Source organism: Micropterus dolomieu, linkage group LG07 (assembly GCF_021292245.1).
Source record: "Micropterus dolomieu isolate WLL.071019.BEF.003 ecotype Adirondacks linkage group LG07, ASM2129224v1, whole genome shotgun sequence".
Taxonomy (NCBI): Eukaryota; Metazoa; Chordata; class Actinopteri; order Centrarchiformes; family Centrarchidae; genus Micropterus; species Micropterus dolomieu.
This window is the reverse complement of record NC_060156.1, coordinates 23,989,162-24,004,991: the sequence shown is the minus strand read 5'-3', so window position 1 is coordinate 24,004,991 and position 15,830 is coordinate 23,989,162. Positions and strand designations below refer to the sequence as shown.

The window sequence follows — 15,830 nt, the reverse complement described above, 5'->3', positions numbered from 1 at the left end:
TGTATGTGTGTGAGCTTTTCAGTATAGTATGTGAATGAGTTTGGTTTCATATGTGTATGTGAGAGGAAAAGTACATGTATATGCATGGTAATTCTGAAAAATGTCCCTAGGGGCACCTCATACTTCGGAGTAAAGGTGAGAAACTCCTCCTGCTGACCGAAAACAACAGTTTTTTCTGAATGGTTTAACAGTACAATCATTTTCTGGAATAATTCAACCGTGCAAAACTTGCTTCACTCTGGCATTAATGCTGCATTTATACTGTAAATTTCATCTAATATTCTTCTTTCTACTATTTTCGCATTTTAACACTTTTATTTATTGATACAGTTTTTCTGAATTATTTATTTAGACTGTTATATATTGTAGTACAGTGGTTCTCAACCATTTTTGGGCCAGCCCTATCGATTATTCAGGTCCCTTAACGCCCCCCCTCAAAAAAGATGTTGGTTATTTTCCCTGAATATTGTTAATTTTTTTTTTATTGTTGTTGTTACTATTAAAAACATGGAAAAAACACACAATGACAAACAACATATTAATTACTTTCCCAGGTAACAAAAAAGTAAGTAAGTATATTTAACTAATAAGTCAATGTTCCTCCCAGAAACTGTGTGTGAAGCCAGAGAGTGTTTTGTTGGATGGGGCACTTAATAAGTAGGGGGTATGGGGGTCCTCCCCCAGAAGATTTTGAACATTAAACACTTAATTTCCTGCATTCTGGTGAAGGTGCCTGCAACTCTGCAATCAAATACGATTTAATTAATATGTGGCGGTCAGCGTTTATATTGTGGCGGATTGTGCTGTAACTTATCTGCTCATGTTCAAAACTTTCTGCACATTCAGAATCTCTCCCACGTAGCCTATCTGTGTTCTCTGACATGTAGGCTAAAGAAAAAAAGTAATATAAGGAGACTAATGTCATTAGCCTATTTAAAGAGAATTCATAATATTTTACTACATTATACTACATGCTGCGTTACCCAGGCCTAACTGATTCCCTGGAAGTAGCCTATCCCCTCGACCTCGACACAGAACTGGATGAGACGAGAAGGTACTCGTGCCGGGGGAAAACGAAACTAGGGCCGACAACACCCGTGATCAGGCAGAAATCTCACGAACAAAATCACACCTGTTAACTTCAGCACCTCTAATAAATTGCTGCTTACAATCCCCAGCAGAGCAAGTCAGGGTTTCAGTTTTTAACGTTACATTTTTATAGCCTACTGAAACTCCTGTATACAGGTGCTGGTCATATAATTAGAATATCATCAAAAAGTTTATTTATTTCAGTAATTCCATTCAAAAAATGAAACTTGTATAATGTATACATTCATTACACACAGACTGATATATTTCAAATGTTTATTTCATTTAATTGTGATGATTAAAACTGACAACTAATGAAAATCCCAAATCCAGTATCTCCGAAAATTAGAATATTACTTAAGACCAATACAAAAAAAGGATTTTTAGAAATGTTGGCCAACTGAAAAGTATGAACATGAAAAGTATGAGCATGCACAGCACTCAATACTTAGTTGGGACTCCTTTTGCCTGAATTACTGCAGCAATGCTGCGAGGCACGGAGTCGATCAGTCTGTGGCACTGCTCAGGTGTTATGAGAGCCCAGGTTGCTCTGATAGTGGCCTTCAGCTCTTCTGCATTGTTGGGTCTGGCGTATTGCATCTTCCTCTTCACCCCATAGATTTTCTATAGGGTTAAGGTCAGGCGAGTTTGCTGGCCAATTAAGAACAGGGATACCATGGTCCTTAAACCAGGTACTGGTAGCTTTGGCACTGTGTGCAGGTGCCAAGTCCTGTTGGAAAATGAAATCTGAATCTCCATAAAGTTGGTCAGCAGCAGGAAGCATTAAGTGCTCTAAAACTTCCTGGTAGACGGCTGCGTTGTTGGCCTTGGACCTCAGAAAACACAGTGGACCAACACCAGCAGATGACATGGCACCCCAAACCATCACTGACTGTGGAAACTTTACACTGGACTTCAAGCAATGTGGATTCTGTGCCTCTCCTCTCTTCCTCCAGACTCTGGGACCTTGATTTCCAAAGGAGATGTAAAATTTACTTTCATCAGAGAACATAACTTTGGACCACTCAGCAGCAGTCCAGTCCTTTTTGTCTTTAGCCCAGGTGAGACGCTTCTGACGCTGTGTCTTGTTCAAGAGTGGCTTGACACAAGGAATACGACAGCTGAAACCCATGTCTTGCATACGTCTGTGCGTGGTGGTTCTTGAAGCACTGACTCCAGCTGCAGTCCACTCTTTGTGAATCTCCCCCAGATTTTTGAATGGGTTTTCTTTCACAATCCTCTCCAAGGTGCGGTTATCCCTATTGCTTGTACACTTTTTTCTACCACATCTTTTCCTTCCGTTGGCCTCTCTATTAATGTGCTTGGACACAGAGCTCTGTGAACAGCCAGCCTCTTTAGCAATGACCTCTTGTGTCTTGCCCTCCTTGTGCAAGGTGTCAATGGTGTTCTTTTGGACAGCTGTCAAGACAGCAGTCTTCCCCATGATTGTGTAGCATACAGAACTAGACTGAGGGACCATTTAAAGGCCTTTGCAGGTTTTGAGTTAATTAGCTGATTAGAGTGTGGCACCAGGTGTCTTCAATATTGAACCTTTTCACAATATTCTAATTTTCTGAGATACTGATTTCGGGGTTTTCATTAGCTGTCATATCAGTCTGTGTGGAATGAATGTATACATTATACAAGTTTCACTTTTTGAATGGAATTACTGAAATAAATCAACTTTTTGATGTTATTCTAATTATATGACCTGTATGTGTGCTTTGGCACAAACTGTTTGCAACTCACAGCGCGAGGTGGGTCCACCTCACTCGCTGGTGTCGGCAGCGAAGTTGCTTTCAGGGTAAGTCCGACAGCGGAATATCCCTCTTGTAAATGTGTAACTACTGCGATAACAAGACATTCACGGTGTATTCCTCAGAGAAATAAACACTTTTCCACCAAGAAAGAGAGCGTCAATCTTCCAGAGTTTAGGCTACAGAGTAAACGCCATGTGGGTAAAATCTTACAGATGATAGCCTACTCTGACTTCCCGTTCCCGTGAAGGCAGCACGGAGCTGCACCACAAGAAGCTGAAGGAGAGAAAAATGCACCTTCTCGTCCAGTCACAGTGGACTAAGACCACCGTGTTTTTGCAAGTAGTTTAAGGTTTAAACTCGTTTTGTTCTGAATCTTTGGTGCAACGCCCCCGTTGAGAAACACTATTGTAGTAGTACACCACACATATTTTTCTAATATGTTTCTATGTTCAAACATTTTTGTTTCTGCAATGTATGTTTAAATAGATTGAGAGGTTGAAAGTGAAACTGAGCTAAGAGGATGTAGCAGATATATATATAGATATAGAAGATGTGGTTGGTCCTGGCCTTCATGTTAAGAGACAGCTGTGCAGAACCCACACAGGCAAGCACTCACTCTGTTTGGACAAACTCTGAAACCTGTCTAACTCTTTAGTCGTGTTACTGAGGCTGGCATTCAGCCGGTCTCTCTCTTCAGTCACGGAGGACAGCTTGTTTTCACTGTTCTGGAGACGCTTCATCAGGTTGGCTTTGACAGTGGAGAGTTCTGCAGATGAATCACGTACTGAGTCACGGTCTGGAATAAATCAAGATACATGTTTCTTAAACATAAAATGCTGATACTGACTTGAGTTTCTATGCTTTAGGAAACATTTCTGTTGCTCTAGCTGCTTGGATATGAATTTTTACCATGGGTGGATAAAGTAATATTCACAATAAATATATTTACAAAACAAATATTTCATGAGGTCAGTGTTCACTTTTAATTTGTGGTGCAGATGTAAAACGTGCTTAAGGACCAACAAGTAAAGAAAAAGACAAAAGTCAACAAAGAACATTTTGGTGAAACCAAACTTTCAGAGCAGAATAATGCTCCTGAAAATCCCAAGATCAAACTGATGTTAATGGATGAAAGCCAGACTCACGGTAAACACAGAGGCCGATGAGCCCAGCCAGCAGGAAAACACTCAGCAGCCCCAGACAGAGAACAACAGCTCCATGAAATCTCCTCTCTGAGCTCCTAGGACCTGAACAGAGAGAAGACCAGTGAATACAGTCAATGACACAACAACAATATGACAGATAGTTTGCAGAGCTCAGTCTATCAGACTTATTATTCTTACCTGTCTGATTTTGTGATGGTTTGGAGTCAACATGATTGTCATATTCAATATTTGCATAGATTTCTTCCATCGCTCAATAGGATCCCAATATTTTGTGGAGGGTTGACTCTGTAGCACAAGTTACACATAAAAAAGTGAAACTCCTGTTGGTTGGTTTTTTTACTTTAGTTAAAGAGGAAGTCATGACTCACAGATGGTAAAAGTAGTATGATACACACCTGTCATCTTCCTTGAAACAGGACAGTTAAGAAGCTAGATTAGCTTGATGTTCAGTCACAAGAAAAAGTATAAAGAAGTTGTTAAGATTTATTTTTTATTTTTTAACTCCTTTACAGGATCCTAAATAATTTTTTTATATCTAGGCAGAATCTTATCCTTTACTAGTGCATAACTTAATTTAAAAGTATAGTCCCAAATAGACAACTGTCATTTTTACTGGCCTGAGGGCTGTTTCACAAAAGCAGAATTCAGAAATACAGGGTAACAGAAAAAGTGAGGCTTGACGTAGTGTGATCAGTACATCCTGGCTTTATTTGTTTCACAAAGGCCAAACCAGGCTGAGGAGGAGTGACTATGTCAGGTGTAAGTAGTTCAGTTAAATGCGCATCAACAGCTTTCTTTAAGAGACCACATGGTCGATCACAGATTTATTGATGCTGAAATGGAAAAGACGTGTGCAGCATACATTAAAAACAGTAACAGTAGCTGAAAATGTCACTTCTCTTAACTGAAACTGTCATAACGTTACTATTGAAAGAGTTTGGCTACTTTTTCATAATTTCACAAATTAACAGATGTACACTTTTCCTTCCTTTAAAGTGAGCAGTGGACGTTAATATGTTACTCAGGAAATTATTCATTATTAATAACAACAACCAATCGACATACATTATATAGGCTGTATATGTTATTGGCCCAGGCAGAGGGACTAAGAGAGGCAGGAGGTATGTCAATCTTGTGGAAATAGTCTTATTTATATCGATAATAGATAAGAAGTCAGTGATGTGGTTCTCATAGAAAATACTGTATCATATATTTGTAACAGGACCGTGACGCTGTGCAAGCTGACAGCCAGTCTGCCAATGTAGTATCAGTATTACTTGAAGAACATCCACAGGTGCACAATTCCTGCTGTGCTAATTGATATGTGTTTTACAAACTGTCAGATATCTGTACAGTACACACTTAAAATATCACCCAAAACCCCTGGGAGGACTTGGACCTAGATATGATAAAAAGAGATTCTAAGGAAATTGACTTGGAAATCTAGAAACTAGAAAGAGAAGAAGCTCCACAACAGAAGCTCTCCCAAGCTCCCAGCAGATGAGTGATCCCAGGAAAAAATAAAAGGCCAAAAAACATTGTAGTGTCCTCTCCCTGTTGTTTCATGAATGAACAGTACACTATATACTTGGTCCAGTGAACTGGGACTATAATATGAAAGGATTATACAATTATGAAACCTAATAACCACAAACTTTGTGCCACCAATGCCAAATAAAAAACATACACATCAAAAAGTAACAAAAGTAGCTCCTTTATTTTTAAAGAATACTGTACATCAAAAAGCAATAAATCCACCTAAAAAATAATGACATATGGCCTCTGACCAGTCATTGATGTTATCAGGAAATATTGGAGCATTGTCCCTCTGCAAAGCCACTCTAGGAGTGCCAGAGAATTAGCTTGAGAACACAAAATGTAGTCTAATTGCTTTTGTAATATGTAATCCATGTTACCTGCAATTTGGTAGAATGATTCGTAGCTGATATGTTAAGCAATACTCGAGCGGTGAATGGCAGGCGAGCAGAGCAGAGTTTAGCGGTAATTGTACAGTGTAAGTTACAGTGCCTAATGAATACATAGTGCAGCTCTGCTGCTTCTCACGATTAAAGCGGAGCTACGCTTGGTTCATTATTGCTCCTGGCTGTTGTGAGTTGTAGGGTTGGTGCCCAAGCCCAAGGAAAGGAGTTTAAACACCAACTAATCCTATCCTCATTTGACCTTTGTGAAAAAAGCCACAAGACCTAGGAAGAATACCAACACTTTGGGTGAGAGAAAGAAAGAGTAAATGCAGAAGGATTTTCAACAAACGCCACAGCCCTGTGTTTTTTTAAACTCAAGAACACGCCAAGACAGATACTGGTCCACCCTAAAGACCAAACACCGCACACCCGTTTTGATTTTAAAGCCACAATTGGACAAAAGAAGCTTGCCACCTGTCAATTTATATTTTAATTTTCCTTCTTAAATAATGAAATTTAATGTTATAAAATGAGCATCACTGATATTTACAGACACGCAGCAGCCACTGGTCAGTACGGTGGGACTGAAGGTGAAGCTTATATTCTCAGCCTGATGGCCGTCTGCAGATTTGATAGTTAGAGGGGTGGCTGATAAAAGTCGGAACAGACAACAACAGAAATATGATTCATCCCATAAGAAAGTTTACCATGGTATTTGTACCAGGGTATTACCATGGTATTCGTACCATGGTAATACAATGGTACTAGTACCTCGGTATTTTTGACAGTACCATGGTATTCTGACAGTACTACGGTACCATAGTCAGAATACCATGGTACACAGTATGATATGCACCATGGTACTGTCAATAAATACCATGGTACAAATACCATGGTATTTATAATATAACAATGGTATGTGTACCATGGTATAACATACATATATACATATGTATGTTATACCATGGCATTTGTACCATACCTACAATTGTCAAATATACAATGGTACATGAAATAAAATATTTAGCTCAGGCAAATAAAAACACAGTGACAATTTTTAAATTTTTTTATTATTATTTCATAAATTTAGCAGGATTTTCTTTTCACGATCTTGGCCGCATTTGATAACTTTTGGCGGATGAATCCCTTTATTTCAGCATCATTCTTTTCTGGGAAGACAGATTTAACTTCCCCTAAAGAGAGAAAAGAAGTAAAGGAAAGAAGAACAGATAGGTTACAGAAAAAAAACATAGACATACAAACAGGTACATACAGAGACCCAGAAACAAATATTACAAATACAGTGACAAACTATTGAGAGTGAAAGAGCCACAGTAATGGCAACTCACACCTGCGCCTGCTTTGCAAAACACCTGGTTACCTTAACAATTTCTTAAGACTATATGGCTCACCCAGTGTTTTCTAATGTTATGAAATGATACAGCACTACACAGCGCAGCAGTCATGTGTCACTCTTTTATGGACAGCACATTACTGACTGCCACTGATGAAGAAATACTTACAAATAATCTTTTTAACATCTTCAGGAGGGAGTGATGGTCGCGTCTCCCCCTTTGTTGATGACCCAAGCCCAGTCACACTATGAGCTGCCATGAATGCAGTTGTGTCCAGACCATAGTCAGATCATTGGTGTATTTTGCTGCTGTAACCTTGTTGCAGCGGTCCCTTATTGCCTGTGGAATATCCTAAGAACATAAAATATTATCACATTGGGTCATATTACCAAAGCTTGTTAAGAAATAGCAGCGTTGGGGTTATAAAGGGACAACTAAAATAATTTAGTTAATGTTCCTATTTATCTTAATTTCTATTTGCAGAAGTTTATTTTTATAAAATGTTCCCATGTCCCACTTTATAGTATACTTCTGTTATTAATGAATATGAAACTTACCAGACAGACAGCCACAGGGGCAATCGAACAGTCATCCACAGGCAGCTGTGTTCTGGAAGACTGCATACAGTATTTAAAAATCACAGAAGAATGTATGTTACTCACAAGACACTAAGGAGAAGACAGACAGACAGAACAGATTTGATTTATAACCAAGAAAAACACCAACAACATATGAAAACTGCAATTCAAATGAACCATTAAATAACAACCATCAACATAACAATCATGTACTGTACCTGAAAACTGGGTCCAGCAGTTGAGGTATGCGCCATACGTAGTGCTTCTGCCACATCATTGTTGTCGTTCTGTATCTATGCATTAAAGCAACAGTTCAGAAATTTAGAAGTGGGGTTTTATTGAGATACTTAGATGACATGGCCCAGATTGGAAAAGCTAACAGGACTACCAACACAGAAGCTGAGCTACTGTGGACAGAGGCAGCTGCTTAAAGTATTTTAGATAATTTAATATCAGTTTAAGTGTATGCTATATTTAGGCTATTTTCTCCGAAACCATTTTCTCTGCTCTCTTTAAGTCACTTGGTTCCATTGACAAAAAGCTTTACCTCACAGAAGACGAGAGTTGCTTGTCTTCCGCATGCTTTGATCGGATAGTTTTATTAGTTCCTAACCCTTTAAAATGCAAAAGTTACTCAATAACAAAGACGAAAAATTACTTTTTGTCAAAGTCTGGTGGTTTTAACTAGAGCATAGATGGAGACTTCAGTTCACCATTGTGAAGGGTTGTCTGACAGCAAGGTGAAGCTGTGAAAATATTCTAAATATAACATACACTTAAACTGATAAAAATTTTGCTGTCTAAAATACGGCTGCTGGCCCCGTCCACAGCAGTACATTGCTTAGTCAGCTGTTTCTCCAAACTGGTTGTGTGCCGACAGCATCTACTGTTTGTAAAACAACTATCCCTTTAAATTGAGTTATACAATAAACAATATTTTTTAAACATTGTAACATATAGCAGACATAAAGACATACAGTAGCAGATGAAAATAAATATATATATATATATATATAGCATACCACGGTCCTTGGGAAAGTTTGCTTGTTTGGCTGAGTGATAAGCTGCTGCATTGATGAAATCATCTCAGGAAGACCTTGATTTACAGTGTCTGTTAGCAATTCCTTATACAAAACAAGAGAAAGAGTTTACATATAATATCACACTACTGCCTTGCTGGCAGTAGTGTGATATTAACCATCTTTAGAAAAAACATTTGGTGTCTGTATATCTAGGGCTGATAGAGATGTCTTTGGCTTTGCAGGCTTTTAGTAAATAAAAAAACAGTTGCCAATATCTTGACAGTCGGGTTCATGATCTCCCTCAATAAGGTTCAATCGGCCAACTTCAACTGAACGGTTACTAAATTCATAAAGAGCGTAAATTTTCCAAAAAGGCCGTTTGTGTAAAATTCCCACTGCGGCCAGTATCCTAGAAGCGGGAAGCGCGAGTGCGGAGGTTGCCAACTTCGCTCCGTTCTCCGCGGTAGACTGTAGCTAAACGGGATAAAACTTGAGAAAGATATACAAAAGATTTTTGTCAGACGTAAATATAGATATTCCAAGGACCACAAAACGATACCGGAATACCCATAATGAAGCACAGCGTGCGCCAGGTAACGTTAATGTTATTTGATTTTCTCTTCAGTTAGCATTAACAATGTGCTAATTTAACGTTAATGTTAGCTCACATTAGCTAATACAATAGGAATGCGTCTATATCTAAAACCAGGTTTCATTGGTCGTTCTTGTGTCATATCTGTAAGGTTATTTATCAAGTGATGGCAATTTGAGACTGCTAAACAATGCTGACAAGTTTATTTAGATGAAAGGGATTGGGATCGAGACCCGGTTCCAGGTGAAGGCGGACGGAATTTCCAGCAATATCCAAAGGCCATGCAATAGAAATATGGATTACATGGACAAAATATTGGCACGACAGCGGCGCCGTCGCGGTGGAATTCGGTGAGGTTTAAGTTAGCGCCAAACTACTGTAACGTTGGTTGATGACAGCTACGCTCGTTACTGTTAAGTACGTGCAATAAAACCTTCGCAAGTAAAAACACAATACTTTATCAATGCACCTGTCTGTAAGGTAACGTTAAACATGTAGAAATGGTCTCTGTCCTCAGTATCTCCTACTATACAAGCACAGCTAACGGTGACGCTAGCTTGGCATTAGCCAAATGTTAAAAACAAGCTCAATTGAAAGCTGTCTGTCTGGAGCACAGACTGGTCTGTAGTCTTAAAAACTCAGCTGCTGGCTGAGACAAACCAGCCGCTCCTCCTCCTTCCTGGTAACGTTACCTGCAGCCAGGAAAGAGGAAGAGGGACTGATCCAGACTAATGGTATTCTTTCTAAACTGATGTCAGATAAAGTTACTGAGTTACTTTGCTGTTGTAAACATTAATGTTGCTGCTCTAGAAACAACATTTAGCTGTAAAATATTAAATTAAAAACAACCAGGCACTTGTACACTTCAATATATGTTTATTTATTGCAAGTGATATGTCATCTCAATATATAAGGTTAATCGCACATTGAATATTTTCCTCATACCGTGCAGGCCTACCTCAGGCCCGTTGGTTCTGGTCTTACCAAATAACCATCACTAAATAATAGTGAAGTATCGATAAAGAATCAGATCGTTAAGCAGTATCAATAAGGGTATCGATATCAATAAAAATAAATGATCCCCATCCCTGCTGCACACTGAAATGACTTTACTATAATGTAATTGTGAGAAATACAGTCTATGTGAGTAACGCTTTTCTCCTCTGGCTTCTAAATTTCAATAGCACTCACATGTGCTTAATAGGCAGTGTCCAGGCTACATGACCAGTAATCCCAGTATCTATTTTTTCTATTGCCTTTTTACTGTTTTATCATTTTTATAAAAAACAGACATGTTATAAAAAATCTATAATACAAAAGAAGTAAACATGATAAATTAAAAATAAAGATGAGTCCAAAGAATGGCGTCATTTCACACGAGACTATTAGAAGACTAATGCGAAGCTAACTGACAAGTATCTTATGACAGATGTTTTTTAGAGGTACGTCTTATTGTCCTATGTAACATTAGTGTTATGGAATGTATTGCTGTTTCCAATAAAACTCAAGCTTGACTTAAAAAGCTGTCACATATAAACGAAACCTGGCTTTAGTTTTGATGCCAAACTGCTAATGTCTAACAGCTGTGATTACTTCCCCCCAGATCAGTATGGCATCAGTGAAGATAAAAGATGCCTCAAGGTTTGAACAAATAGTTTTTATAGTATAATAGTATAGTATAATGATATTTTATGTTTGGAGTGTAGCCAAAATAATTATTTTGACTTATAAATAGGGGTGAGATGAGACACTTGGGTTGCAAGACGAAACAGTTTATTGGTTTCACAAGATCAAGATGAGATTTTAACACTATTTTAAGAAATCTTCACCGCTAAATTATATGAAACTTTTGAGGATTAAACAGTTCATTTCCTGCTTTCTGGTGAATCTGCACCAATTTACGGTGGAAATGTTAATATTTTTGTAAAAAGAAACACAAATCTTCGCTGGCAGGTGACTATTCAGAATATAACAGTATATAATGCAGTCCAGCTTTCAGTTATTCTGTGCTGCTATCAGATCTGTTCCTCCTGTAGATCAGCTTATTTAATATCATCCCTGTTGATTCATGATTTAGCTACTTCAACATTTTGCTAATTTGACTAATTTCCAAACTAACGTCAGCTGTGTTTATATAAAACATATAGGATGAGAGATTGTGGACAGCAGTTTCAAGTAACCTTTTCCACATGTTTATGGTTGATGATGCTTTGATAAAATACTGTCTTTTTACTCGCTAATGTTTTATTGCACATACAGTTACAAGCGTAGCTGCCGTTTGTAGTTTGTAGTTAATGCTACCTTCACATTACCGTCACCACTGCATGTGTGCACACACCTGTGTGTGTGCGAAGGAACCAATAGAGATAGTATGCAGAGGATGCAGCCTGAAAGTAAAAACTACGGTCCGTAACCCCCAGCCCATTTTATACCACGTTTCGGTGCCATCATTAAGTAACATTAGTTTTCTTATTCATCCCGTTACAAGTTAAATCAGATTTGATTTAAATCACATGATTTGACCCTCGAGACATAACGCTAGTCTAGACTCGGACCTTACTGATTTTCAGGTTTTGAGAAATGTTGGAACCGGGTCCTTTTATAAAGCCAGGTATCGATCCCCATCCCTACTCGCTTGGCAGTTTTTAACCGGACAAGAAATCTCATCATGTTTAAATCTTAATCGTTGCCCAAGTTCTCATCACCCCCCTACATATAAATCATTAGTTAACATTAGTAAATCAATAGATGTTCTCATTTCAATTCTTTGCTCTTGTATTACAGCATGCTGATGGAGGCACAAACTCTTCAAATGAGAGTGCAGGCAAAGATGTAAAGGTGTGTATGATTGTTGTCATCATTATTATTATTATTATTATTATTAAAAACAGAAATCTTTGTAGCATAAGTTGAATCGCATTCCACCGTTTCTGTTTCCCAGGGTGATTATCAACTGGGGAAGCCAGCAGACCACACAGGAATAGATCAACACCATGAATGAATGAATTGTTGTTGTTCACATAGAACAAATGAGTTGCATTGTTCTCCTTGTAAAATCCATGACATGTGCTGCAGGTTGCTGTGGGGGACAATAACACTATTTCCTACAATGATGAGAATACAGACTCATCTGATGATGAAGCCTCAGATGAAGATCTAATGGTGTGTGAGCCTGTCATGTATTACAGAGACAAAACAGTCGTTACAAATAATAAAATAATCTTACCAGAATATGTCATTCAGCCTTTTCCCGTCTCTCAGGCTGAACACCTGTCAAGTGGGCCATCGGATGAGGGGAGGATCCACTGCATGAAATGGTCCCGTTTTTTTTTTGGTCATGCAGTAATTGTTCCACTTAGGACAGACAAACTGAACTCACTGGTGTTTGGCTTAACTGTGACTTTTGGTGCTCTTCTATTGCAGCATGTTGAGGGAGGCACAAACGCTTCAGATGAGAGTGCTGATGAAGATGTAATGGTATGTAGGATTGCTTCCATTATTAGATTGGCAAAAATGTATGTGTCAAACAGTTCCAGTAGTGTTTCTAGTGGTGTTATTAATATAGTTCTAATTTACTGCACGACCAATTATATCTACAGAATATTTTTTTCAGGACTACGCAGATGATGTTTTGATCCTACATTGTCATCAATAGCTAAGTGGTTAACATAAGAAAGGGCAAGGTTTATATATGGACAAAATTACTTGTCATCAAACAAGCAAATTTAGAAAAACAGACAATGTCAAAAAACACATAGTAGGTCAAAGGAGTGGGACAGGCCACAAATTTAGTAGCAGTGTTTCCCATTAATTAACGAGAACATGGTGGCCCGCCATAGTTTCAGTATGAACCAAAAATATTTTTACACATCTCATAATCACATTTCAGACCTCTAACGTTGTGCTTTGCGGACGCTGCTCCGTGCTGCTATAAGCTCGCACGCTCACACACTTTGGCAACTGACTCGAGACAACCACTCTTCTTTTGACTATGGTAACTTTAACTTTTATGGTAACTGTCTGTTTCTGTCAAAAGAGAAGAGTGAGAAGGCGATTAAGCTAGCTGCGCTTAAATTTGGAGTGCACACATATTCAAGCTTAAACGGCACAGTGCAAGCTGACAGGCAGGTTAGCGACTTTATCCCGTCAGTCAGACAAGTTTTGCAGTATGAGAGTCCTACCTGAAGAGAGGCTGTGAAGTCTTCATGTTACGCCGTACGAGAGCCACATACAACATTATTTATCAAACTGGGTCGGACTGGATGAATTTAGAGCGAGGAGGAAACACATGTGACAACGTCCGGCTTTCAAAATAAGGCGTCTGTACAGGATGGAAATAAGATTAATTGGATTATATTCACAGAAAGTATAAAACATATTACATGTGTCCATTAAAAAACACCAATAAAATGTTAAGGAAATTACTTATTCTATTTTCTAATCTTTGACTTAGGGTGGCTGGAAAAACATTAAATAAATTTGGTGACTTTTGTTGCTGTTTCAACACCATTTATAGCTATACTAAGGGTTCATGATGAAGTAGTTTACTAGAGCACAACATTGTTTACAAGAGTTCAAAGTTTGTCATAGTGGGCGTCTTCATTTCGCACCAAATTAATGCATTTAACTTTAAAATGTACAAAATTTTCTTACGGGGGGCCACACCCCTGGACACCCAGAGAGGGTCCGAGGCCCACCCACCATAGTTTCTTTAAATCCTGTGGGAAACACTGCAGTAGCTGTATAAAGTTTTGAAACTATACTTCAAGCTTTTGGGGCTTTCTCTTTCTGGTTGAAAAACACAGTAACTGCAAATAATATCATGAAATATAATACAGTAAAATTATCAATAAATGTGTTGTCAAAAAAGCCTGCCTACATATTTTGTAGAAATTAAATTATAGATAGTAGACATTAAATAGATGTAGTGTAGAATCAGTATTCACTTGAGGCACATGTTTCAGCTTCATGGTCAATAGTTTTTGTGATTCAGTAGTCATATATGATTACAGCGTATGTTAGCATCCGTACATTTAAAGCTTCAGAAATCATCAGCCATGTGGTATTCTCCATTTGACAAAAGCTCTTGCAGCAAAGAGATGAGAGTACAAGATTAATTACTTATTATTAATTACTTATTAATTACTGATTAGAAATTGATGATAAATGGAGGATTTGTTTACAGTTAGTGGGGTCTGTATTCCCCCTTTCTAAAAATCTATTTTTAATATGTTATAGATCTGTGTGTTTTTGACATTGTCTTGTGTTTTTCTAAGTTGTTGTGGTGGTCTATGACATCAACTCTTGGTAAGTTTGTGCCTATACCTTGCTGTTTCTTATGATAACTATGTTCTTGATGACATGGTAAGGTCAAAATGTTACCTGCTCAGTTAAATTAAAAATTCTGCAACTACAATTCAGTATATGGCTACTTGCTGCATTTTTCTCCACTGAAAATGCAATGAAAGTGCTCTTTTGTACTTGGCCTTAATATAGGACTAGATATGGTCATAACTACCTTTCTGTGTCTTTGCAACTTCTGTATTATAGCACGAAGAACAGACTAACTCAGTTCCATCTGACAACGATACTCCAGAAGATCCAACGGTGTGTTTTGTTTTCTTTTTACCATATACACTCACCTAAAGGATTATTAGGAACACCTGTTCAGTTTCTCATTAATGCAATTATCTAATTAACCAATCACATGGCAGTTGCTTCAATGCATTTAGGGGTGTGATCCTGGTCAAGACAATCTCCTGAACTCCAAACTGAATGTCAGAATGGGAAAGAAAGGTGATTTAAGCAATTTTGAGCGTGGCATGGTTGTTGGTGCCAGACGGGCCGGTCTGAGTATTTCACAATCTGCTCAGTTACTGGGATTTTCATGCACAACCATTTCTAGGGTTTACAAAGAATGGTGTGAAAAGGGAAAAACATCCAGTATGCGGCAGTCCTGTGGACGAAAATGCCTCGTTGATGCTAGAGGTCAGAGGAGAATGGGCCGACTGATTCAAGCTGATAGAAGAGCAACTTTGACTGAAATAACCACTCGTTACAACCGAGGTATGCAGCAAAGCATTTGTGAAGCCACAACACGCACAAACAAGAGGCGGATGGGCTACAACAGCAGAAGACCCCACCGGGTACCACTCATCTCCACTACAAATACGAAAAGGAGGCTACAATTTGGAATTTGGAAAAATTGGACAGTTGAAGACTGGAAAAATGTTGCCTGGTCTGACGAGTCTCGATTTCTGTTGAGACATTCAGATGGTAGAGTCAGAATTTGGCGTAAACAGAATGAGAACATGGATCCATCATGCCTTGTTACCACTGTGCAGGC

General features: G+C 38.4%; 1 protein-coding gene and 2 long non-coding RNA genes across 6 annotated transcripts in view; 1 reads left to right on the top strand and 2 right to left on the bottom strand.

Moving 5' to 3' along the window:
* LOC123974115 (C-type lectin domain family 4 member E-like) overlaps positions 1-4,262 on the bottom strand; it is a 13,253-nt gene extending 8,991 nt beyond the window's left edge. The window contains exons 1-3 of the mRNA XM_046054551.1: positions 4,193-4,262; positions 3,995-4,096; positions 3,466-3,645 (exon numbers count right to left, since the gene is read on the bottom strand). Coding sequence (XP_045910507.1) covers positions 3,466-3,645; positions 3,995-4,096; positions 4,193-4,262 — 352 coding nt within the window. The remainder of the gene's footprint in view (positions 1-3,465; positions 3,646-3,994; positions 4,097-4,192) is intronic.
* Positions 4,263-6,988: 2,726 nt separating this feature from the next.
* LOC123974258 lies at positions 6,989-9,310 on the bottom strand. The gene is made up of 5 exons (XR_006825795.1): positions 8,893-9,310; positions 8,089-8,163; positions 7,850-7,909; positions 7,461-7,643; positions 6,989-7,130 (listed from the first exon to the last, which is right to left on the bottom strand). It is a non-coding gene; the product is annotated as an uncharacterized LOC123974258 (long non-coding RNA).
* Positions 9,311-9,337: 27 nt separating this feature from the next.
* Positions 9,338-15,830, top strand: part of LOC123974259 — an 8,575-nt gene continuing 2,082 nt past the window's right edge. Inside the window, exons 1-8 of one of the 4 annotated variants that reach the window (XR_006825798.1) lie at positions 9,338-9,485; positions 9,686-9,834; positions 11,088-11,125; positions 12,269-12,322; positions 12,426-12,646; positions 12,746-12,801; positions 12,908-12,961; positions 15,035-15,091. This is a non-coding gene — a long non-coding RNA (uncharacterized LOC123974259). Of the gene's footprint in view, positions 9,486-9,685; positions 9,835-11,087; positions 11,126-12,268; positions 12,323-12,425; positions 12,647-12,727; positions 12,802-12,907; positions 12,962-15,034; positions 15,092-15,830 lie in introns of all 4 variants that reach the window. The other 3 variants (XR_006825796.1, XR_006825797.1, XR_006825799.1) reach the window with 3 other exon arrangements.